The sequence below is a fragment of the Trachemys scripta genome, chromosome 10 (assembly GCF_013100865.1).
Source record: "Trachemys scripta elegans isolate TJP31775 chromosome 10, CAS_Tse_1.0, whole genome shotgun sequence".
Taxonomy (NCBI): domain Eukaryota; kingdom Metazoa; phylum Chordata; order Testudines; family Emydidae; genus Trachemys; species Trachemys scripta.
This window is the reverse complement of record NC_048307.1, coordinates 77,326,435-77,352,565: the sequence shown is the minus strand read 5'-3', so window position 1 is coordinate 77,352,565 and position 26,131 is coordinate 77,326,435. Positions and strand designations below refer to the sequence as shown.

The window sequence follows — 26,131 nt, the reverse complement described above, 5'->3', positions numbered from 1 at the left end:
ACAGTGACAGACAGAAACAGAATCCTGGAGTCCTGACGCCAACATCCGACCTGTGCTCTAACCACTGGCAGTCAACCCCTCTCACTGTATAGAACTCATTGCTGAACGGCGGGATGTCTGTCACCTCGTTAACAGTGTTTCAAGCTTGGGAAAAAGAAAAAACAAAAGTCAAAATGTTGAAACAGCTCTCCCTGAAGCTCCCTTTGACCACGCAAACATACATCTAGATAGGATACAATCCTGCCCTCTTTCCTTATTTGTCTCCTGGACCCACAATGGCACTATACAGATGAATAAAGCAATCAGAATTTGGTGCAAAAAACTTGGTCTTAGAGAGATTCAATGTTTAGAAGAAGCAGTTATAATACAGTCGGCAAGCAGAGCACTGTTGCTGTATCAAGGGCCAGTTGCCACATAAGCAGAGGTGGCACTGTACAACTATCTACTCCAACTTAAAATTGCACATTGGTTTAAAATCATATTTTCCTTTGATGTTTTTCTCACCCCGCCCAGGGACAAAAATAGCCAAAGTGAGAAAACAGCCCTCTGTTGCCAACTGTAAGCCACACTACCCAGCAGCAGTCTCTGCTCTACAGAATTCTAGCACTGGGCTTTGAGAACTTTTTATGTTGCATAAAAAAACCACAGAACAGAATAGAATAGCCTATTAAAGCCTTCAGGCAGCTCAGGCCGAAATCACCACGTGTCTGTGTGCTCCTTTGGCTGCAGACAATTCATCTCTCTATCACTGCTCATTAGGGGAGGAAAGTGATGGTGGTACATGTGGCAAGGCAATCTGAGATGCGAATGAGACTGCAGCGTGGCTAGTCAGGGAAATAAGAGTGGCAGGACCAGTCCCTTTTTCATGCTATTGAATGGGGCCAACTCTTTTCAGGACTCATGTGTTCTCATGTCTTTAGACGCTGAACCAACTTTGCAAATGACTCCTTGCTTCCGCTAAAATAACCAAGCTTTTAATTGAGGCTATTGCATTTACTTCACGATGAAATATCCAGCCCAAGCACTTCACAGACCAACATGAGCCCCGCTGGCAAAGTTCCAGTGGGAGCCAGATCAGGCCAAGAGTGCACGCATGAACATGAAACATCAAGAGCAGTGTGGACAAGCCAAGGTAAATGGATGATGTGAACAGCATGAAATGCAAAGTCTCTGTTTCTAACCCAAGATAGGCAGAGCCCTCTTATCAGACTGAGGCACATCTGTAGCTCTTTATCCTTAGACATCTATCCAATTTAGGTGCTTAAAGTCCTTGGTGTTAAAGGACCTGGCCTCTGTGAGTTTTACCAATGACTTCTCAATCTGTATTAGACCTCCTTGCCAAACATACCAAGCCCCAGAATGGCCCCAGCCTCAATGGGCCATGAGCTGTCCAAGTTTGCCAACTGCACTGGACTCCTGCAGCATGACAAAACTTAAAGCCAGACTCCAGGATGCGGAGAGGAAGTTGACCCCTCACCCCATGGGGAAAAATGCCTTCCTAACCCCCAAAAGTGATTAGCCAAAGCCCTCAGCATTCCAGGGCATCCAGCCAACACATCAGATGTGGGAAAGGGCAGGGAGCGGTGAGTCAGCAACAAGCATCTGGTAGTTGCTGGCCTGGGAGAAGCACCTTGACCTCATCAGCAGGGGGGAAAGGCCAGTCAGGATCCTCTCACCAAGCAATAAAGGCCTTTGGGGGAGGGGGGAAGAGGTGTCCAGGGAGCCACCTGAACCCAAGCCCTCACAGCTCCATGAGGAATTTGAAGGAAAGGGAAGGAGCTTCCCTTGCTCTTCCCGGACACACTGGGAGGAGGAGGAGAAGCAGAAGCTGTCTCAGTCTTACCCCACATGGCCAGGTGAAACCCTGCCCAGTGGCCTGACTGCTTCCCCAAAGGTTTGAGTACGTGGTGAGCCAGCATTGAATTGTCTAACAGGTAAGGGTGATAGTGATATGCCAAGCTCTAGTAGATCTTTTGGTGTCATTCCAATGGTGTTAGGTATTCACACCCGGTGATGGCTCTCGTTATAACCTCAATCATTAAACTCTGACCACCTGCTTGTCAAACAATGATAAACTTCCAAACAATCGCTCCACATACAACGCTGGCCCAGGGACTCTGCCTAAGAGAAAAATGGGGTGAGGGTGGGAGTGGGGTGGCAGAATACAGATCAGGTGGCCTAGTTGGGTCTTTACTGTGGCCTTAAACTGTCTGAAGGACACAGTCCTGGATCATTTTAACTCATTAAGCTGCTTATGCCTTTCCTTACACTTCAAGATGGCATTAAGCTATAAAGAGCTTAGTAATACATCTCCAGAAAGCTCTCCTATGTGCTTACACCGTACATGGCACATATGCTGCGCTGGTTGAGTGCATTTCCTTCCTCCTTCAACAAGCAGACCTGAATGTGAAATCCCACAGGCAGCAGAAGCTAGCCTTTCTGCAGGAGAATACAGTGCTTCACCTGATACTGTCACACTGGGGGCAGGCCAGCAGACAAGGAGACTGGTATGAAGGGAGCCTGATGCCTCTATGGACTGCAGCAGGGTGCTCCATGACAGACAGCTCAAAATGAAACCGCTCGGTATGAAGCGACATTTCAATTAGAAATGGTGATGTTTTTCACTGCCATGTTCCCATGTCGACATTTTCCAGAACTTTTCATTCTGTGAAAAAGTTCAACATTTTAACTGTTTGACTAGATACAAACATCCTAATACTGGAATTTCCCTGAACAAAAGTTCCATTTTCCAACCAGCTCTAGGCAGGATGCTCAGATTGAGATACTTACTTTAAATAATCAAGATCTCCTTGCATGAAATGTAAGGGTAGCCCAAAGCTACAGTGTCCCAGGGCTGCTGTCTGAATTAACATTGCCTGTGACAGTGTTTCATTTACATTCTCCCTGTTGTTGCTTCTCTCAGTACAAGAGCCGGGAGGAAGTCTGAGTTCTGTAGCACCGTAAATGTGCATAGGTTAGTAAGTGGTAAATGACACTCACTGCTTGTTCAATAGCATCTCATGCTAATAGCTAAGTAGAATGAGAGAACCAATACTTCTGATCTGATCTTTGCAGCGTGGACCCATCTCTGCCAAGGAAAGCAGCAACCTGGAACACAGCAGCCGGTGAAGAACCACCAACGCTGCAGGATAGGAAGGCCGTTGGTTCTGTATGGACTTGGAAGATGACTGCCAGCTAATGAATGAGCACCATCACTTCCTAAAGTATCTGTATTGTCTTTGGGGAGATGGGGTTTCTGATTCCTGACACTTACGCTGCTGGCACCAGTACATAATGTCCCCGACTGTGAATAGGTATGGACGGAACTTTGATTGTGCCTCTAACCAGACTTCTCACAAGTCCTATAATGTAACATAGTGCTCAGAATCACTGCATATATTGCACTCAATCTCCTCCCTAGCGATTGCCTCTCTGATGCAGGAGTGCCACTTAGCATCTATTTAAGTGGTGCACCGCTGTTTATCTTAAAAACAGCTGCTCAGATACAAAGGCCTGTTAAAGTCAGAAAGTCAGGATCTGGGGCCAAACTTCTCCCAAATGTGAGATTTGTTTGAACCTGGTCACTACTTCAAATTATTGAACGCCCAGAAGTTCTCATCACTAGAGAGAGCACATGCAAAGTGAAGAGCATGAACAAGTCCCTTGCATTTTGTGTTCTGACACCTACTGGGTGTTATGGAAAGGGCAGTTTGCTGGGATTCTTAACACCGAACAGCTAACAGATAGCATGAGGATGGTTCATATATGGCAAGGAGAAGGGGGGTGGGAGTGGGGGAAGCTCCTTCTTGCACAGCTCATAGACACACCTGAGAATAAAAGTGTTGAGTTTGAGAAGATATATCTTTGATCACAGTCAGGCTAACCTAAAACTGGAAATACTGTGCCCATCTTATTGGGAAGAGAGTTTACCCTACACTAACCAGGAGATACTGGGCATGTATGCAAAAACCACCTGCATGGGTGTGATGGGGTATATACCTCGTCAGAGGGACAAATGCATTAAAGTGACCTGAAGCCACTTCACCTAGTGGGCTGCACCTAGAGGGGTGTCAGTCATAAATGGTGGTCAAGCCCAGCTAGGGAAGGGGTGGGTCCTTCATGAAGGAAGAAGCAAAGAGCTGCTCCGGAGGAAGGGCCAGAGAGCAGAGGCAGGTGAGAGACAAATGGGAGTTTTCTTTTTTGGACTGGGGGAAGCCTGGGAGATTGAATGCTGAGCTGGAAACATGACTGGAGACAAGAGCTGACCAGAGACTGCAGCCTGTTTGAATCCCTGGTATATGGAGAGAGTGACAGTCCCTCGGAAGTGGGAGTCAAGTCCAGGAACTTGGATTGATGCTAGGATGGTTTGAAGCTGGGGTGAGCCTGCAAAGTAGGCAGTGACCAACTGAGCCCAGCTAGGCTGAAGATTCAGTTGTTTTGCTGTGTCCGGTTGGACTTTAAGTAAAGGACTTGGACTCGCACCTGGTTTGGCTACTGGGCCAGATCACATTATCAGCTGAAACAGGCCAAAGATGGTATAGAGAAAACAGACACAGTTTTTGCAACTCCATATCTGGCCACCAGAGGACACGTTTTAGGGTCAATTTTGCCACAGTGGGATTTAATTATGTATTTGTTTTTAGATAATGAACTTCAATCTAGTGCCATTTACAGATTCCGTGAGGAAATAGGGGAGTTTACAGTACTTCCATAAATCTAGCCAGATAAAGCTAGCAAAATATTGGATTTTCCATTGCAAGAAAGCGGTCTATATTTTTTCAAGACAGCAGTCATATAACTTGAAAAAATATTAATTTATGTAACCTGACAAAGTCCACTGAAATGACAGTGAAACATTTTCAATATTCTGCCCATCACCCAATGTATGGTGTTTGTGTGTGTTTGTTTTTTTTTAAACTAAAAGGAAGTAGTACTGCTTTGTAAACAGAGCCAGAATATTGAGGTGAATGGAACTGAGGGACAAAACATGACATTAACGTCATCTCTAAGCAGCCACGCACTACAAAGGCTGTACTGCAACACGTGACTATATTTGTGTGACAGTAAAGAGGAATACTAGAAAAGAATGACATGAAATTTTCAAGTATGCAGCAGGCAGACCAGTTTATCTGAAATAAGAAACAGCTGAAACACCCACCCAAACTTCAAAACTGAACCTTTAAAGGCAATGACTGTTGCTTAATAGAGCATGGGACCAGCTGGATTTTATGGCCAGATCTGCCATTGACCTGCTGACTATCCTTGACCAAGGCACTGAGGACCAACTTTGAAAAGGTCTTTAGGCACCTATCTATGCATATAGGTGCCTAATAGGATTTTCAAATCACCTAGGTGCCTAACTCCCACTTCATCCCACCCATAAAAGGAATAATATCAATGGGTTATGAGGCTTCATTGTGAAAAAGCTGGACCTGGCCGTTGTGCTCACAAGACAACCACGTGGGAGGGTTCAGCTATGGAATTCGCGTCCCCAGTTGGTCCAACAAGGCCCTTATTGGCTGATATTAATTGCACTTTGCACAGTCTATCTGTGACAGCATCCAGGTTATTTGCACTTCTGCCCCCTCTGTGGTTTGCACAAGAGCATCTCTTTAGGTCTCAGGCTTCCCATCATTACCTCTCTTCATCCCTCTCCTTCCGGATTGGGGATTTAGACCTGCAATCTCCCTGCAATTCATTGTAACTCTCCCAGCAGGTCTGACCATAGTCCAGCACCTGCCATTCGGCTCCCTCCCAGGGGCTATGCCAGCATTTACCAGCAACCACCCAGCTTTCACAAAGCACAGAACATTTATTTTAGGACAAAAGCATTACACAGGAAACATAGCATAAAACAGCCTTCACTTTTCAATGCTTACCAAGTGTCTGCCATCTCCCAAGTGGAGACCCTGGCAGATCCAGTCCTTCAAACCCTTCCAGCAGGGTTTTGCCCTCCTGGTTAATCTCATCAGTTTTCGTATCAAAACGGGGGATGCTAAGTCAGCTCAGGCTGACCCTTTATACCAAACCCCCATCCTTCATCTCCTGCGCCACTTCAACCTTGTCTGACTCAGCCTATGCAATTCCCCTGCCTCCGCGGGTGGTGCTTCTCTGGAGTTATCTATCCCAGGATTTGCAGTAATTATGCCCCCATTGATTTTAGTGCCTGGAGGAAGATAACACTCCTCCTCTCCCCCGAATACCATCCCTACCTCACAAAGATACATATAACACTGATAGATAGAAGTTTATGAATCATCTCTGTGCCTATAGCATCCGGCACATCTCAGTAGAATAGCCTTTTGACATTTCCACGCTTCTGAAGTCTCACATCTGTCACATTATCTGTTCACCCGTTGCTCGATTTTTCCAAGGTGCTGATCACCTGTAACTTCCATTGACTTCAACAGAATTTTGTGAATGCTCCGTGCATCTGAAAATCAACGGTGGCTTGAGTTTCTGTTGTGATTTGGGGAAGCTATTTTTAGATCATGTATTTTTTTTAAATGACACTTTCTTAGATAGCTGCATCTTACAAATATGGAGTGTGTGTGTTAACCATATAGTACTGCATTTAAAGATGTCTGTGAGTCAAGCTCCCCCTTCATTACTTCAAGCATCACTTTTGTTTCACTCTTACGGAACATTCTGCCTTTTGCTCAAACTGTCATATTAAATCACATTGGGGGAATGCATCAAAAGGGTCATTTTGCTGAAAGCTCCATGATGACATTTGCTAGAATATTTTTTCTATCTTCTGTCCAAGATGTTTCACCTTTTGCTCTCCTCACAACGCTCTCCACATGCTCTGTATGGGAGGCCCTTAGCAGCAGCCACTCATTCAGTCAGATGGATAGGCAGCCAGCCATGATTGACAGGGGACCTTGCAGCAAGAGTCTGTCAATATTGACATTCCTCATTACCATGCAAAATAGCGTCAGGGTGCTTGAGATGGTGCCAGTCCCCTACAGCTACCTAGGAGGCACCCTCAGAAAGTCAATCACTTTGGTGGTATACGGAGACCAAGGAGTTCCTTTTAGTTTGTGACTGAAGCAATGTCTTGCAAAAACTCAGGTCTGTGACTAGGTGGGAGATGTCTACACCAAGCAACAGCTGCCCGACGAGCATGTTTCAAGGCTTCACTTTTAGATATTCAATGCTTTAAATAACATAGCACCTGTCCGACTCGGTGGGAGGCTTGTTGCTGTCTCACTTGTTGTGGCAGCTGAGAGTGACAGAACTGACACAGTTGACCATTCCCAGGAAGAATCATGAGAAGATAAATAGGTCTCATGCAGAGGGAAGAGACAGGGACTCCATACAATATAGAAGGGATTCATTGAGGCTGGGGGTATAGACACTCTGGTTGTCTGTGGCTCTCTAGCTTCCAGAATCACTACACAGGATCCCCCTAAATACTGACAAACACAACAGTCATGCTCTAGTCTAGCCAGTGCCTTTCCAGGTGAGGGCTTGAGAGTCTCCCCGCAGCACAGGCTAGCTCATTCAGCCACAGTATACATGTTGTTTCAACTTAAAATGTCTATTTATGCCAAGTGTTTTCATTGCAAGGGTCGGGATATTTGGTTCTCTCATTTTGTTCCATTCCAATTTATTTGGGACACGTCCCATGGCAAATTATGGTTTTAAGGGTTTTTGTTGATTTGTTAAGGGACTCAGAGACCATCAGGCTTTGGGCACACTACTCTGTAAATGTACCTACATCGCAGGGCTGCAGTGAGAAATAGATAGTTATCTATCCGAGAAATAGATAGTTATCTATCCAAATCTCTAAATCAAACTTATTACCCAGTAGACATTAATATAATTTGAGTGGATCATACCGTAGTCCCTCTAAGACACTGATTAAAGATAATTTAAGAGTAAGCAGTCACCTCCACTACGTAGGTTTCATTTTCACAGCAAATGTGCTAGTATTGACATAACGCACAGTGCAATAATTCAGTCAATATTCAACTTTAATAACTTCATAAAAGATTTGGAGACAGCTTCACATACAGAAACAAAACTCTGCACAGCACAGTAAAGAGTGAAGCAACTGGAATTATAGACGCTTAACATCCGCTTGTCTTCAGCACCTTCATCCTTATTCAGTGGCACGGAAAGTTGCTGCACGTTGTTTGGAAAGCAATATGAACCAGAGGAAATATATCCATGGCCAGGCTGTGATGACCCATAATGAAGACCTATGAAAAGTTACTTTTCTTCAGCTAACTTGTAAAACATTTCAAATTAGCATCTTACTGCATGGACTTAATTTTGGCACTTGAACTGCAGATGTGATTGTATGACAGAAACCATGTTATCTGCTGAGTCAAGGGGTTAACTGAAAAGGTGTTTCTGACTTATTAAAAATATTTTTCAAGTGTTTTCCCCCATAAGCCTGGGGGTTGGAGACTTTTTAGCTAAGCACTATGCAAATGAACTAGAGTATAATTATTTTCACATTCTGTTCTAATATAACAGTTACAGCAACAGAAGTTGTTAGTTTTAGTAAACTGTGATACTATCAAAAATATAATTTATTAACCAACATGTACAATAAATTTCACCACTGACTTTAATTTAAACATCCAGCAAAACTCATTTTCCCACAAGCTGACATTTGGTTAAGACAGTGCAGAAGCTATACATTATACTCTATAAACGTACACGGAACAAGCTCAGCTGTTGTCCAAACCTTCGTAGCAGTTTGAGACTCAACAAAAGATGGGTACAAGTGCAGCAGAAAAAAATGGAAGCCTCATAGGAATCTTGCCATTTCCTTCCAAAAAAACCTTTGAACTCACAGGTTTGTAATACAAAGTAGTAAAACTCCTGTGTTCAAGTTACTCAGCAGTTTCAAACACAAATCAATTATAACTTTATATTTTGCAATGACTTGAGTGGTGATATCCTTTATCAGTATTAAGATGAGGGAAAGAGGAAAATATAAGCCCTAACTCTCACAAGCAATATAATGATGGGTAAAACAGTCTTCTCTCTCTAGTCAATTAAGGCTTGATACAGCTCCCACTGACATCAGGGGAAAGGTTCCTATTCACTTCAATGGGATCTAGATCAAGTCCTTTGCTGCAATTATTTATCGTGCCAGTTTGTTTCCTAGACAACTACTTGCAACTATCAAACCAACTAACTGATATTGAAGTGCCAGTAAAACCTGAACATGCTGCTACTACAGTGGGGAAAAAATCACAAGTTTTCCTCTACCCCTCTGTAATACCAGACAACGAGATTCAGCAGAGTTAGATATGCAAGATCTGAAGCCAGCTTGGTAACAAAAGAGCAGGTCTTCTCTGTTAAGGCCTGATATTGCTCACATTGAAGTTTGAATTTAATGACAAAATTTCCACTAAGAGATCAGTATCAGACTCGTAATGAGTCATGGTCAACACTTGCTTTGATATTTGTATTTATTCCTTTTTTTCTCCATAAAGGAGATTTATTTATATTCTGATCCTCTATGGCAGAGGCGATGAGGTGTGCAGGGCCCAGTGTAAAGGATTGCAAGCACACACCTCACCCAGTATGAAACTGCCCACATGGCGCACACATACTGTACTGCAAAGAGGTAACTGGAATGCTTTATTAAAAGCAGTGGATCCCCCACTTGCTCAGTGATTGAACAAAAAGCTGGCTTTATTAAAAGACCAGCAGCCAGCATCTGCAGGCTTGCAAGATTAACAGTGGCACTTCATGTGAGCTAAGCTAGATGTGATCTTTGTTTATATTCTGATACTCCCCATGTTAACTTCATGTGTTCTACATTTTTCATCAGAAACTACCACTTTTAAAGTAATATTAGCTGAAAAAATATTCTTCCCCACTTTTTTGAAGTATTAATATATTTGACTAGTCATCCTGACAGACAAAAAACACACAGAAGAGGGAAAATCCTACAAAAAACAACAAAGCAAAAATGATGTTGTTCCTTGGACGAGGAGATGAGGTCTTATTTTTATTTTAAGACACCACTCACACATCCTTAAAAACTGTAATAAAGGAACTATATTGGGGACAACTAGTGAGAGAACCAAGTTGTATAAAGATCAAGGGGTGGGTAACCTCCGCACAACCCGATCTAGACTGGAAACACCACGCAACTGAAGCTGAGCTAGAAAACCCATGGCATTCGAGAGAGATCCCACAAAAGTGGGAATCTCTATTGTAAAATTGGTGGCCCACCATCCAACCAGCAATATAACTGTGCCCTCTGAGTTTGCACAGTTTGTTCTTCACATTGGCCAGTTTGAAACAACACTGAAGACAGATACCAAAATCTGATAAAAATTGGACAAAGCAGGGGGGTTAAATTATTTTAAACTATGGACTCGCCACCCAAATGTAGCTTAATACAAAAAGAGGCTGTATCAGTAGTGATCAGATAAACATGAATTTAAGCTATTTTTCCTGTCCATAATTGTGACTTTCTTTCAGTATCACTAATAAAAGAAAAAACTTACACTGTCACATTTTGGCTACACAAAATAAATATATTTTATTCACTGAAGACTGGAATCATTGTAGTATTACTTTATAATATATTAGGTGAAGCTTCAGCTTCTTACAGAGTATGCTTGTATTATGCTGGACTGCACTTGCTAACAATAAAGAGACTGATGAACTGAATAAAACACTTTGTAATTCACACCTTTCAGTAAGTTATGGAAACAACAATAAGCTCTCTTATCATGTGATCTACACTAAACCAGAACAATGCTATCTTTTAGCTAAACTTTCCTATAGGTTGATCTTTGCTTAAAATAAAAAGGTACTTCCAAGTCTATGTGCTTTTAACATTGAGAAGAGAAAAATCAACCAGTTAACTCAATATAAAATCTGCAGTATAAAGGAAAATGTAAAAAATGAAAATTAATCATTTATTTTCCTGATCTATTAAAGCATGGAAACAATAATAATAATTTCCAATTCCACAGTGGTTGTACTGTCAAAACATTTTACAGTGTTGTCTTTCAGTCCACTAGTACTTTAGGGAAAGCAAGTGCCTGGGAACCAGTTGTTCTGAATTTCAAATGAGCATGTCGCATGCATTCTCTTACACAAAGGATTTTTTTTTATGCCTGGGTTGATACATTCTAGATCTATTTTAAAGCTATATAATACCTCACACTCCATTGTGTGGCAAATTAAATAGTGCAAAGTGCCGGCCATTAAACACAGGAATCTGTGCCACTCTTCTGAATTTTCAATCTGCTGATTTAGGGATACTCTGAACTTGGGCAACTTACAACTCAAACTTGTCCTGTCCTGCAGAATGGAAGAAAAGCTCAACACCACTTTGCTGCCTTTATCCTGATCCCCAATGACTGAGACAACATATCTGAAATCCCACAGTTGGGATTTACAAGACAAACTAATGAAAGGACAGAGGAGAAGAAATCCAACAGCACAGAGGATGTTTGGACATGGGCTCATTTCCCACTTGAACGTGGATCTGTCAAAAGGGCTTTATTATAGAAAGTTCCATTTATCAGGAACTGCAGGTGATATCTGCACTCCTTAAAGCATAAATCTTCTGATGTGTGGCAGCAACTTCAACGCCATAAAACCAGCTGAAGAGAACCCGTGCACTTTGTTATAAGTAACGGGTACAACCTACCTAAGAATCCTGCTCTCAAAAACTGCCCTTCTAGTGACGTTTGAAATACTTAGGATGCTCCATTTATTTCAACAGTTCACAGCAAACCTGCAGTAGAAACAGATGCTTGTTTTGGCAACTGCGAAGCATTTTAAAATGCGACTCTTTCCAGGTATACATTTTCCTCACCACTGCGTATATTAATACGTTACCAAGTAAGTCTCTTTATCTTGCCATTTTTATATCATCAAATTGTTCCATGCAGATCTATTTCAGCATGTAACTACTTACGACGAAGAACATTGTGTTCAGTCCCCAAGTAAGTTATGGTTAAAAACTAAACTAATCATGAACACAATGTATTAATAAAAATATATTGCAGAACAGACCAAAAGGCCTACATTTTTAGTTTAAAATTAAAAATATAAATCACAGACATCTTGGGCCTGCTTCTGCCCTTTGTACTGTAGTTGTAATGAAAATATTCCATCAACAAATGACCCCCCACCAAGATAGTAATAAATAGGGTTTTGAGTTACATTTGCCACAAACATGCTAAAAAGCACGTTACAGACCTTTTGTAAAGATATTTGAGAATGCGTGTATGTTTTTCTCATACTCCTCTAATGTTAAGATACGTGACAAGCTGTTTTGGAAATCAGTCAAACCTTGAACCCAGAGATACAGGGGCCAGCTCTCAGCAAGATTACAGGACTCACTGTTCACCTCTCAAACTACTCCAGGATTTCCGTCAGCAGACGGAAAATAAATATGGAAAATATGTATGTATCTCTCTGATTTTTTCATGCAAGATGGCAGCTATTTCAAAAATAAATCAGTGTGACAAACAAAGATACTGATCTCCTAGAACCTGAGAGAGCAGCTCCATGCAGGCCTTCACTTCAAAAGCAGGCTGAGTTCTCCCTGCTCACCCCCCACTCCTCCAGCAGAGGCTGTGTCTTGCAGTGATGTCTGGAAGGAAGGTACTGCTTTTAGTAGGTGGATTTGAACACATCAGTCAGATGCAAAGGCTCAATCTACTGCCGTAAGAGCTCTTTGATGGGGAAACTATTGAGGGGAGTGGGGGCAGGGAACAGAAAATGGCACACAAATGTAACTGGGATCCTTAAATTGCTGCCATCCTTGCATGCCTGTATACCCCTAATCCTGGTGATAGTGGGAGAAAATTACAAGTAACAAGTGAAAACTGGGCTGCCATGCGGGAGATATATTTTTTAAATTATGTGTCCATTTAACACTGTTCAAGAACTAAAACATCTTTAAATGACATGAAATATCAACCTAAGTAGCTCCACATGTGAAAAACACTAACAAAAAATACTGGAGACTGAGGCCCTTGAATTAGTTTGATTTATATGTTGTCCTGGAGGAGAACAAGGGTGTTAATACTTGTAAAAGCTTGATCGTTACATTTCCAAAAAGTTTTTGCAGCTCATCCAAAATTGATAGGGCAGGATTTAAGTGCCTCTTAGTGTCCTGACTGAGCATTTCTGCTATTTTGGAGTATGCACACATGTACACAAACACACAGGATTCCAGTACCAACGAGATACACAGTCTAATGCAGCTTTAAGCTGGCAACGCTCCTGAGTAGCTTTAAGTGTTTATCAACTCAGTAGGTCAAAAGTCTGCAGACACTGGGTGGAGCAGCAGTATGCCACAAAACTAACAGTTCGCCGCCTGGAAAAAAAAAAAAAGGATAGAAAAAACAGTTGTCAGTTCAGGATTAAAGTAACTGGCCACCTTTCACAGCAGACAATTTTTTTGGACTGTAAAAATAGAGGATAAGCCCTGGCCAACTATCTAAACAGAAGATTTTTAATTTTGGTTTGTGAAAACAGCAAGAGCTTTTTCTTTCTGCACAGTGTTTTGCTGAGTGTTACTGCCAGTAGGTTTAATGGCTAAGAGGAGAGAACCCTTTGAATTCCATTTCTCTCATGTGTTTAAATTACTGCTTGCAAGCATGAAATAACTGAATTCTGACAGCCAACAGTAGGTTTGAGTGAGTCTACAAGAAACCAAAAAGAAAAAAAGGGGAGATCAGAACTCCAGAGAGGATGATCAGTGGGCTTTGCTGTTATGTTGGGCTAAGTGCCGTACAAATCCACATGAAGGGGCAATTTCACTTCCTTCAACTGAAACTCTCTCCCCCTATAACCTCACTAATGACCTGACCTCCTGCTTAGGTAACGCTGAAGTTGATTTTTAATCCACAAAACCAAGACTGACACTTTGCCCATGTTATTGTAGGGAAACAGATTTACACAGCCTCTTAAATTGGAAACCCAGTCCACCTTTTCTGAGCACTCTCTTCCATAACCCTCAGCCCCAATACATTTTATCATAGAGGCAAATAAATGCTAGTCTTCCCAGCAGAGGAAAATTATATAGACAAACAAAAATTGATGTGCTAACTGTTCAAACCCCCAGCTTCCCCACCCTATGTTTCTATGTTGTACATGGACATGGTAAACTCTTTAGGATAAGGATCTTGTCTTCCAATCTCTCTCTAAAGCACCTAACCACAGTATTGTCATTACATAAATAATAATAATATCATGCCAAACATGTGTGCTGCAAAGATAAGAACACCAGAGCATCCTTAAGTCTGAATTTCTGTGGATTTGCATCACAAGCCTACAGCAGCTGAAAGTTCTGTGGCTGGATACTCTATGACAATCCATTCTGGACCAGGAAGGTGATGGGTGTTCAATGTAAGTGCATATGCTAAAATACTTGGGAGATTTTAGCTAAAAAGTGAAAAATGGGCAGTAATGTATATTTTAAATGAAACAGGTATTTTAGAGTCTCAGCATGGCAACGTAAGGGATTAGTACACTGAATCATAGCAAAACTTAATTTGGTGGAAAAATATGGTATTGTTTTTAACATTTGCAACAATAATTTCTTCCTGGACTAGAATCTGCCTGGAAAGTTTCAGCACAGTAAGAATTTTAATAATCCCTGGAAAATAAGGGTTTGTGTTGGAGGTGTTCATTGACTCTTAACCATAGTTTTGTAGCAACCATAAAAATTAGGTCTCTTCCATCTCTTTAGGAATCCAGCCATCTCCTGCCACTGTAGGATCATTACATACAATATAAAGCACAGCAGTTTGTCCACTCTAGTTTTGGATGTCCCAAGAAAAGAAATGTCCATCATTTGCTTAGGAAACTATACAAAACACACTAATCCATTTTGCTGCCTGGAAAAAATTTCCTGACAGCTTGAATACTTTTTTCTTAATTTCATCCCATTATGTCTTGTTATAACCTCTTGTGCTGGTGGAGTTTAAACATCTGACAGTCAGAATTGCAACAGAACAGCAAGTTGAAGAGCACTGTCTTTACAATCAGAAGAGCTTTCTAAGAAAGGAGATGGCTTTTCTAAAATAGCAGTTATGGTGCTTCCTGGCTGCCGTCCAAATTTAAGATGCACAAGTTGTTTTCATTTCATAAAGCTGTATTGCTCATAAATCAGAGCAGCATTATGCTACAAACTCTCAGCACAAGAGGCTGCCATATAACTTGAGAAAAATTATACCATCTGCTTGAATCAGCAATCCGATTTTTTTATTTTCTTCTTTAAAGTTTTCCTACTGACAAAACTTTTTTTTTTTCTTTTGCTGCTACAGAAGAATTACTGGCAAATTAACAAGTTTTCAACAGAGCAAGAACTGAATTTAGTATTACCGGTATGTATGGGGCTAAAATATCATTCTCAGTAAAGACATCTATTAATGCCTATCTTTTCTTTTCCATGTTTAAGAAGAGACTGTCTAAGGAATTGTTTACCAACTTTTCTAAGGAGAACCTAGCTCTCAGGTTTGTTTGTCCAAGAAAATATGACATCATTTCTTGTTAGCAAACTAGATTTCTGAAAATACTGAACTGCATTGTGAGTAGTTCTCATATTCTTGTTATGTATGTGCCTATGTCCTCATGGTTCAGCTATTAGCCCTGTTTCATGGAGAAAGATTTCTACACATTTCTCCACACTGCCCCTATAAACATGGCATTGTCGCATGGGCAAGGGACATTCCCACCTGAGAGGGGAGGGATAGAGCACCCACATGCTTATTCTCTGTGCTTTATCACTAACCAGGTGCACAGCCACAGGGTGTTTTCTATGATGGAACCTCCTCTCAGACACAAAGAAGGGAAGAAACTCAAGTCAAAACAAACTATGGAGAAGGCTCAAGAGAGGTCCAAGCTAGGATGTTGTTGCTGATTCTCCTCACTGACTGAAAACACCCCTTGACACCAGGCAGAAGGCAGGCTCCTAGGTATGATGTTGCTATACCTCCCTTCTTGGCAAGATACTAAACTTCTCTCTGGTTGATAATTATGGGTGCATTAATTGACCAGCATGACTAACTTAAGTCTGAAAATGAACAAACTCCCCACCTGCCTCAGTTTCCTCATAAAGCCTCAGTGAAACAGAATTACCTTTCTCTGTACAACTCAAATTTTAAACAAAGTTAGGTCTGTGAGGACAGAGGGTTTCACTCACCTCTCACTAAAACCTGTATCCCACCTGCCCATGTATTAGGCACCTACCCCAGCTCAGGCTAGTAGGTGGTGCTGGAAAAGCACTACAAAATGACCAATGTTCAGCATTAAGTTACTCTGCATTTCTACCTGCCTGAGGAACATTACTCCCTAGTTTTAATCTCTTGTTCCATTATGCTACCAGGCAAGTGAACACAACTGTGTAGGTTTGGCTGCTTCACTACACAGCCTTGCATGCATGTTCACATTTGCTGTGACCATAGAAACTGAACTGTTTGTAATCACATTTCACTAGCAACCACCATCTTCAGCACAGCACCCTTCCACTGCACACCCCTTATTTGCTCATAATGAAGAAGAGCATTTTAGCTGCAGATTATTTGAAATACACTCTGATAATGGCTGCAATGCCCCCACCACAGGCTTTCATTTTTGCCTTTAGCAAAAGAAACCAATATGCCTTGTGGCATTTTATTTGGTGGTTGCATTTGCCTCAGGTACAGGGGTGAAGAGACCAGGTGAAGGATTGCTGTTTGGTAATAGTTCCTGCCTGACTCACAGAAAACCCTCCCCATGGATTTCCTGATCACCCACGTGCTGTTCTATCAGGAATAGTTGAGTCCCACAACATCAGAGCCAATAGTCAACCTCAAGGCTGTTCCAGATTTATGGAAATTAATCTATTGTAAATAAATGCGTAAATAAGGTAACTTTAGATTAAGAACAATCTATACTGGGTGAGACTGATGCTTGCTGGGAGGTACCAAGAGTTGTGAGGCACCTCAAACTACCTGCCCTCCGCATGAGAAACCCTTGTCTGTGCCTCCTGGGGGCAGCTCCCCAACTCCACTGGCCATAAGCTACACAAGCACTGCTCTCAAGATCTTGCAGGCCCTGCTGTCAATCTATGGGTTAGCAACTGGCACACCCCAGCCCACAAGCCCTCTGCATGTCGCCTTGGAGTATCCAGCTGCTGATCCACTGGATACTCACAGCATTCACAGATTCACTGCTTCCAAAAAACCAAAACACCACAGCTTAATGGTTTCACCTCAGATCACTCTCCACGTAACACACAGCACTTAGATACGTTGATAGTGAAATCAAGTATACATTTATTTAACACAAACATTCAAGTAGTACATGTAGAAGTATTGGAAACAAATGATTTGTTTAGAGATTCAATGGGGCCCTAAAAATCTAAGCTGAGAGTGTCTGAAACAAGAGGACAAGTGACTGGGATGTAAGGTTAGCCTGCTATTTGCTAAGCAGGAGGTGCCCCAAGAGTCCATAGGGTTTGCCGCATTTGACCATCTGTATGGGAGACAGATCAGAGGTCCCCTGGATCGCCTTAGAGATTCCTGGGAGGGTGGCACTGAGGCAACAGGGGAACTAGTGGCTGAACATGTGCAGAGGTTCAGGAAGGATTTAAAATCCCTGATGGGGATTAGTGAGGTTTTACTGCTCTAAGGCCAGGCAGCTCAGAAAGAATGGTATGATCTCAATACCTGTGATCGATCATTTGATGTGGGTGATTTGGTTCTGGTGTTACTTCCTATAAATAAACACAAAATGCACAATTCATGGGAAGAGGCTTCTGAGGTGGTAGAAAGAGTTAGCAATGTTACCTGCAATATACTAAGGCCCCACAGTGGGGTTACACCTCCAACTGTGCAAATCAACAGGTTAAAAGTACACCACAATCGTGAAGCCATTGTAAACAAGATTTACTGTGCAGATGAGGACTGTGAGATAGCCCCTCTTATTGATTTGGTGACTGAATGCCACAGTGATACCAGATTAGAGGGCACAGGGAAGGGGGGGAGGGAAGGGATAGCTCAGTGGTTTGAGCATTGGCTTGCTAAATCTAGGGTTGTGAGTTCAATCCTTGAGGGGGCCATTTAGGGATCTGGGGCAAAATCAGTACTTGGTCCTGCTAGTGAAGGCAGGGGGCTGGACTCGATGACCTTTCAAGGTCCCTTCCAGTTCTAGGAGATAGAATATCTCCATTAATTAATTTATTTATTTACTGATATGAAGGGTTAAACCTAACTGAAAAGGCAAATATGGTCATGCTGCAAAATCACCGACAGGTATTTTCCAGCAGGTCAGGCCTGACTCACAAAACGGTCCATAAGATTAACACTGACGGACCACAGCCAGTGTCCAGCAGAGCATACCAGACAACTGGCAAAATGCAGGAGCAAATTTGCGAGGAGGAAGCAAGCATGCTAGACATGAGAATAGTTACAGAGTCAAACAACAATCCCTGGGCTTCTCCAGTTGTTATGGTCCCCAAAAAAGCTTAATGCTGTCACAAGTTCCTGGGGCCTACCCTATGCCCAGAATCAATGACATAATGGACATTTTAGGCAGGGCAAAATTACCAAGGACTCTGGATTTTAAAAAAGGCAAATCCCCTTAGACAGTGAAGCACAGAAAAAAAAATTCACCTTCATAACCAATTCAGAACTTTGTGAGTTTGAAGTGTTACCTTTTAAGTTAATTAATGTAGAAGCCACATTTCAGAGGCTCGTTAATCAAGTTTTGGCCAGGTTTCAGGGCTTTGCTCATGCCTCCATAAACGATACTATAATATTCAGCCATTACTGGCAAGATCATAAGGATGATGTGGGAACTGTGCTGAAGAGACGCAAAGATGCTGGTCTTGAAGTAAAAGTGACAAAATGTAAGATGGGGAGGCCAAAAGTCCCTTATTTAGGCTACTGGGTAGAAGAGGGATAGATTTGTTCGAATCCTTTAAAAGCGGAGTCCATTGTTAACTGGCCCGTACCTTGAACCAAAAAGCAAGCTCAGTCTTTTATAGGTTTGGCAAATTATTAATGCTGGCTTGTGGAAGGTTTCAGCGACATTATGTCTGCAAGTACAGACCTCTGCAAAAACAGACAGCCTGACAAGGCGGTTTGGACTGCAGCCTGTCAAGGAGGCTTTGATAAAGTGAAAAGAATTTCATTAGAGAAACTCACTTGCATCTGAAGAAGTGAGGTTCTTACCCACGAAAGCTTATGCTCCCAATACTTCTGTTAGTCTCAAAGGTGCCACAGGACCCTCTGTTGCTCATTAGAGAAACTGGTTCAAGCCAGTCCTAGCTTTGATAAGATGGCTGAACTCTTCACAAACACATCCAATACAGGTTTGGGAGCTGTGTTAATGCAAGCGGGCCAAGGCAATAAAAAGCATCCTATAGCTCAAGTAAAAAAAATGATCCCCTTCCTCACACTGAGGAAAATTTTCTGTCACAGAAAGATAATGTTATGCAATTGTGTGGGCAGTCAGCAGCTAAGGCCTTACCTATTCCACAGGAAGTCCAGAGTCCTAGCAGAGCACAGTCCATTGGCATGGTTTCACAGAACAAAAGGTACCAACTCCAGGCTGCTACGTTGGAGAGTGCTCCAAGAATGTGATATGGAAATTGTACATATGAAGGGAAGGAAAATGTGGTGACACATACACTGACCAGGCAACTGGACAGGAGCCAACTGGGCAGGAGCTAACCCTACGGCACCAATGTAAGGGAGAAGATATGACCCAGGGACGCCTGGGTGCTAACTGGCAGATGGCACAGGGTTTCACACGGATCCATTAGGTCAGATAATTGCATAATAGTTCACCAGAGGTGACATACCTCAGACGTGTTCCTTTCAGGCAGAAGGTAACAGACACCCATCTCCCTGTCTGGCCATTTGTGCATTGGGATGCCTCATAGTGGAGGTCTATTTGTATACTGAGCCACAAGCAAAAGAAGAGATTTCAAAATCTACAACAGAGGATTCTACAGGAATAAGAAAACAGGTGGGGGGGGGGGGAGAGAAGGGGGGAAGAGTGTCCTGTGTATGGATAAACAAAAAATTGCTCTGGTATATCTTGGAGTACAAAGTGAGACGCTGGGTCCTTCAGCAAAAAGGCCAGCTGACAGCATTCTTGTCTCATGAAAAGAGGGTCACAGCCAGCCAGCTGCAAAATGATGCAAGGATTTGGGGAGAGCAATATTGGTTAGACATGAGAGTATCTTGTTAATCAAGTTTAGGCTCTAGAATATATGATTTTATTTTATACGTAATCATTTTTTGCCAATACTTCTACTTGCTACTACTTGAATATTATGCTTTATTAAATAAACTTATACTTGACTTTACTATAAACATATCTACGTGCTGTATGTTAAGCGGAGAAGTGATCTGAGGTGGAACTGGGGTGTACTGTTTCTTCAGAAGCAACAAATCTGTGAATATCACCAGCGTCCACTGGAACAGACTGGACACACGGGCTGCGGTGCGCCAACTGCTAACGTAATGTGACAGCAGGGCCTGTAAAGCCTAGAGGGCAGTGCTTGTGTTGCCCGTGGAGTTGGGAAGCTGACACATGGCAGGCACGGACCAGGCTTCATCACGCTACGGGCACGCAATAGCAAGGTGCCTCACAACCCTGAGTACCATCAGCAAGTATCATGGTGACTACTGTTTCCCTTGTTAGTAAACGCACAATCAAATGCTGGTCCATGCCTGGGAAATGACAGAAATAAATATGACGTGTCCCCTTTGATAGGAGATCTTAGGGAAAAAAAAAGACTTTAGCCCATTAAGGCCGCCAAGCTAAAAAAATTCCTCAAACTCCAGAAAGATGTTTTTCTTCCCAAAAGCAGCCCCTGTGGAAGGTCTGAAACCCCAGTCTAATTTTCTGTAATTACCCCTGGTGCAGGCCTGCCATTGGAGTCTCCCTCAAGGGAAAGAGCTTTGGGTAGACAATGGTAAACATGGGCTGGCTGCAACGGTGACAGTGTCCCAGAGGGCAGTGCAGTAATTCCAAGAGACTTTTAGGTAATGAGATTGGAGTCAGGAAGCTGAAATCTAGGGAAGAAAAGAAACATAAGTTAAGATCCTGGATTGTAACAAAACAAATTCATGATAAGGTTCAACATAGTAAACATGTTCCATGACCCCTTGGTATACGAAATATCTCACTAATCCTCTCGGTAACATCTGGCCATGTCAAAGAAGTCGTAAACTAAAGCCAATTATTTGCAAATAAGATGAAGCCCATAATGGTACTTGCAATGTAAATAAGCAAGGGAAGTTAACAGAAAACTGCAGGCATAGGATTAATCTGACCCAAACAGCTAGATGAAGGTGCTACAAGCAAATGCTACAAGCAGTAAAACATTTCTAAACAGAGGCATTGGCTGACTCAAGCAAAACTTAGAATTAAAATGTGGAGGATTTAGTTAAGTGTGAGTCATTAAATTAGATCTATTAACTCAAGTGAGGTTCCCTGTCCTAATCAGTGGCTATTCAATATTCAACAATACAAGATTCTAGGAAGGAAGTCAGTATCAATTTCTTTACATAATTCAATAAATAACCACCCCGCAGCACAGAACAGTTATACAAACCCCAAACAATTAATCATCCAGCAATTCAAAATTGCCAACTATAATCAAAGCCATACCCACAGCCATCTCTGAAAGACGCAGCAAATACACAGCCTTATTAATATGCCCCACAGGTCAACAGATCTCGCTCTTCTATACCCAAGAGGCTCCAGTGCCCCCATGTGCTACAGCTGTGGGAAGTATGATTTCTCAGTTGGGCAGGCCCCAGGCCACTTGGGACTTTCACAAGTCAAAGCCAACATCTGAAACTCCAACAGAAAACAAAGAGGCAGCCAGTGCTGCACACTAGTTTAGGTGTTAACGGATCAAGATGAGGGGCAGAATTTAATAAAGAGACTTCTAGAATTTGCACCGTACTCAGTTTCCAAATACATGTAAAGTGTAACCCCATGTACAGTGCAATCCAGGAGGCTAATTTTGAGGTGACAAAGGCCTGGATAACAGAAGATGGTCTGCATCTAACAAAAGAGGTCACAACTTGCTGACCAGGCAAAGATCGAGGAAAGCCAGCCTGGTCACTGCGGTAATACGATTTTGTAACACTAGCTGAGGATCTAACGCCACCCTTGAAATTGCAAACACGAGCAACCAATAATGGACCAAAGAGGGTGATATTACCTCTGCCACATCCTCCATCTCCTTCCCACCACACATTTCATCCCTGTCTGGATTGAGCTTTACTAGTTTGCCCTTGACGATGCCCCAGTCTCAACCAGATTTTGACTGTCACCCAAGGTGTTGCCCATCGCCTTTAATAATGGTTACTATAACCAGACTAGAAAGATACAAAATCAACTGTAGTGCAGAAATTTGAGGATAGGGAAGATACTTAAAATCGGTGACTCCTCATCTCTCAAGCACTGGCCAAAGCCATAATGCTTGCAATCTTACACAAGTTTTCCTGCACCCTGCCAACACACTTCATATTGATTGTGCAACACTACCCTGCCTTTCTAAACTAAAACCTTGCTTGTGACAGTCTTGCCATACTGTGTGGTGGTTGTGACATGGATAAATCTTTATGAGAAAAGAGATAAGATTACAATCATCTCTGATTTAAAGATCTGAATTCTGCTTTCCAGAGGAGAGAAGTTAATAATCCCTTTTGCCCCAAATCCCCAGCCTGTCTTCCAAAAGAGATTAGAATTTCACCCATGCACACATGTACACAGAAAATTGCACCCTGTGCTGTATGATCACTGTACTGTTATAATCTTGGTATTTGAACAACTCCCTGTTTTTTTCCCCTAAGTAAAAGAAATCAGAAACACACAACCTCTATCAGGTCATTAATTCATCCCCCCAGCACTGCAGAATTGTTTCCTCCAATATAGTTTCCTGTGTTTGGCCCACTCTTAACATGTGGCTTCCATCACTGGCCTAAATAAATAAAAATGTTTGGGGCAGAGAGAAGTCCAAGCAGCAGACTGTCAGCTCTTCACTGTACACTTTTTCTTGGCAAAAGGAACTACTTCAATGGTTATGATTCACGACAATAATTCCAGTCCAAGCTTTTCCCTGATTAGCCTTTTTACATACATCTCCTTCCATGGTTCACAAATTCCCAAAGCACTGAATATGGCAGATCCACAACATTCCCAAAGCTAACAAAGCCTGAACCCCCAAATTACTCTTAAATATTGGTATCGCATGTGGGAGTATGATGTATAACCAGGGGAGCCAGGGGCCGGTTTTCAACAAAGAGTGTGAACTGGAGCAGAACTAAAGCAACTCAGCTGTCATGCTGTACTGAAATGGCCAACGGCTGCTAACATTTCTTCTGCCTTCTGTATAACAAGTCTGCCAGTTTAGGAACATGCTGCCTGGCAAGGAGTTGCATTGTTGGACAATGCATCTAATCTTGCCTCGGGAATAATGATTTCTCCCTCTTCTATCCCATTAAAGTCAGTTTCTTCTCCACTGCAGACTGTGAAAAGCCTGCATCCGTTTACATTGTTCTCTCCCCTCCCCCCACTCCAAATTCTAACCACCACTTTACCTTTGGAGCCCAGCGTTTAGCAATGTCTTTTGGGCCAAAACCTTTCTGTTGATCACTTAAATGTAATTTGCTGGAATAGACATTTTAAAACACTGATGTTTGCAAAGCACTCTGAAGAGCTCTATAAATGCTACTGTCACCTCTGAAAAGACCATGCATTTGCTGGGTCTTGTCCAACTCTGAAGGATGTGAATAGACAATTAAAGTACCTTTTAAAAACCTGTAGTAGGTGTTATAGAGTGTCCTCATGGCTAGCTCTTGCAAAGGCAGCACGTGATCGGTCTCTGTCCCTATAGACTTCACCTCTGCTGGGAGGAACACAGTTAACTGTCCCGATGAAAAGGAGAGCAGCTTCACCTCTGAAACCTGAATAGGGGAGCCACAGCTGGAGGAATACAAACGGTTCAGAATGCAGTTAGCCAGAACAAAAGTAACCAATGGGGAAACAATATGCAATCAGCCCAAAGTGCACTTTACACTGTTCTACAGAACACTGCCTTCCTAGAATAAGAGCTCACTCTTGTACACAGTGTGCGTTTCAGATTGAAATGAATTTAGTACACAGTCTCACTGCCTGTAACAGGCTAGATGTGGCCCATTTGGAGGTCTTTACTAATCAAGTAATACCCAATACCTAGAAAAAATGAGAACAGAGCCACAAGGTGAACCAAGGACATTGACTAACAAAGTCTAGTGTCCCTAGCTTTGCCTCAGAGTCCCTCTTGTTTAGCCAGACACTACGGTAAATGAACTGTACAAACTGTTTTTTACTATTACAAAATATTTTACTAATGGGTCAATGTCTTACCTGACAATTGGGTTTCTGTGCTTTGAATCAACCAGCTCAGAATGATAATGGATTTCCCACTCACAACCCGTCAGGCAAAATATAGCCAGAAGGCATTTAGTGCTTTAAGTGCCACTGAATGCTGCTTTCCCCCTCCCAGAGTTCCCCTGAAAAGACGTTGGTGAAAATAAGAAGATAACCCAGCAAAATCAGCAAACTCTGCCCTTTCCAGCCCAAGTTCAGAAGAAGGGGAGTTCTCGGGATCAGTGGATCCAAACAGAGCAGTTTAGTTTGTTGGTAAAAAAAAAAAAAAATCCCTACTTGATTCCTGCTGCAGTCTATCCAGACTATTAAAAAGCCAGGAATGACACAAAAATTGGTATTGTTTATAACAGCTAAAAAATTGGAAGCAAAAGAGCAGCCTTGTTAAGGTCAGATCTAACAAACAGAACAAGAAAAGGGGCAAAGTAACTAAATTGTCAACTTGTCCAGGTATTAGGATCTGGTTTCTTTACCTGGTCTCAATAGACCTGAACAAAGAAAAGGAAAGAAAAAAAAAAAAAACACAACTCCACGTCCTAGATAACAAGGAACTTCAATTCCACGGGACAGAGGATGAAAGTGTCAGGAGAACTGATGAATGGAACACAGCATCAAGCAGCAGACTGACAAACCTCTCCACTGACTTCAGTCAATATTTATTCTTCCTTACAAAGTATTGATGGGACGGAGGAAAGTCAGGAAATAAAAAAATCAAATGTATCACGTCAGGCCTCAACAACCTGTGCCTACAATACAGGATCTTTCAGTAAATACAAAGGAAGGGAAATGTTCTGGTGTGAGGAATTGAATTTAGCTGATCAATCCCCTATTAACCTCAATAGATAACACAGGTAAAATGCACTGAATACTTACTTCAATATCAACTGAGCCTCACATCTACTTTATGGCCTAGGTTATTAATAGCCACCTCTCCATCCCCCAAAGTTGCAAAATAGAATGGTAGCATGTTTAAGGGGACAACTGTATAAATTTCTGCCAGGACATGTCAGGAGGAAAAATACTGCCGTAAGAATAAATAACTGGTTATTAATAGGCATGAGGGATGCACAAAAAACGCCATGATGTAAGAAAGAGAAAAAATACCATCCCCCTTCTCGCATATAGTGATCCTCTGTGTGGCTAGGAAAAACTAAAACTCCATGTTAAAAGTGGAGTTGCAGAACACTTTAGTAAATATACCACAGGAGTAAAACTATGATCATATACGTTCAGAAGGAATGACAGGATCAAAACAGTAAATCGATCAATGGAAGAACAGCAAATCCAATCCAGGGAAAGTGAAAACAAAAATTTCAAGTGCTGAGATCACCACATATATAAAGGTGATATTTCAGCCAGCCTGACAACAGAATTCATGGATTCATTACTTGAGCAATGTAATTTACATTTTATTTTCAGAGTCTTAGCTTTAAATTAGCAACAAGTCATCAGTTTTCCTGTCCAGACAGTGACCAGATAAAGCATTAAACAACCATATCTTCATTCCAGGCCTCTAATCCGTTTACCTGACCAGTGAAGACCTTACACCAACCACTAATGCTTACTATTGCAAAGGACACAGAAATGCTTTAGCAGAGAATTAGTATACCATTTCAACATCCATTCAGTACATTATTAACTCTATTTGAGCACGTTGTTCCTTATACCGTTAACAGTTACCCTGTAGAAGAGGAGATGAGTGTGCTACCAGCAAGTGGAGTTTCTTTTATGTTAGATTTTT

General features: G+C 42.1%; 1 protein-coding gene across 1 annotated transcript in view; it reads right to left on the bottom strand.

Moving 5' to 3' along the window:
- Window positions 1-7,961: 7,961 nt before the first annotated feature.
- The window catches only part of LRRC28 (leucine rich repeat containing 28), a gene marked incomplete in the record, with an annotated part of 70,383 nt that continues 52,213 nt past the window's right edge, over window positions 7,962-26,131 (bottom strand). The window contains 3 exon segments of the mRNA XM_034783128.1: window positions 7,962-13,321; window positions 20,861-21,020; window positions 23,771-23,946. Of these exon segments, the coding sequence (XP_034639019.1) occupies window positions 13,249-13,321; window positions 20,861-21,020; window positions 23,771-23,946 (409 nt within the window).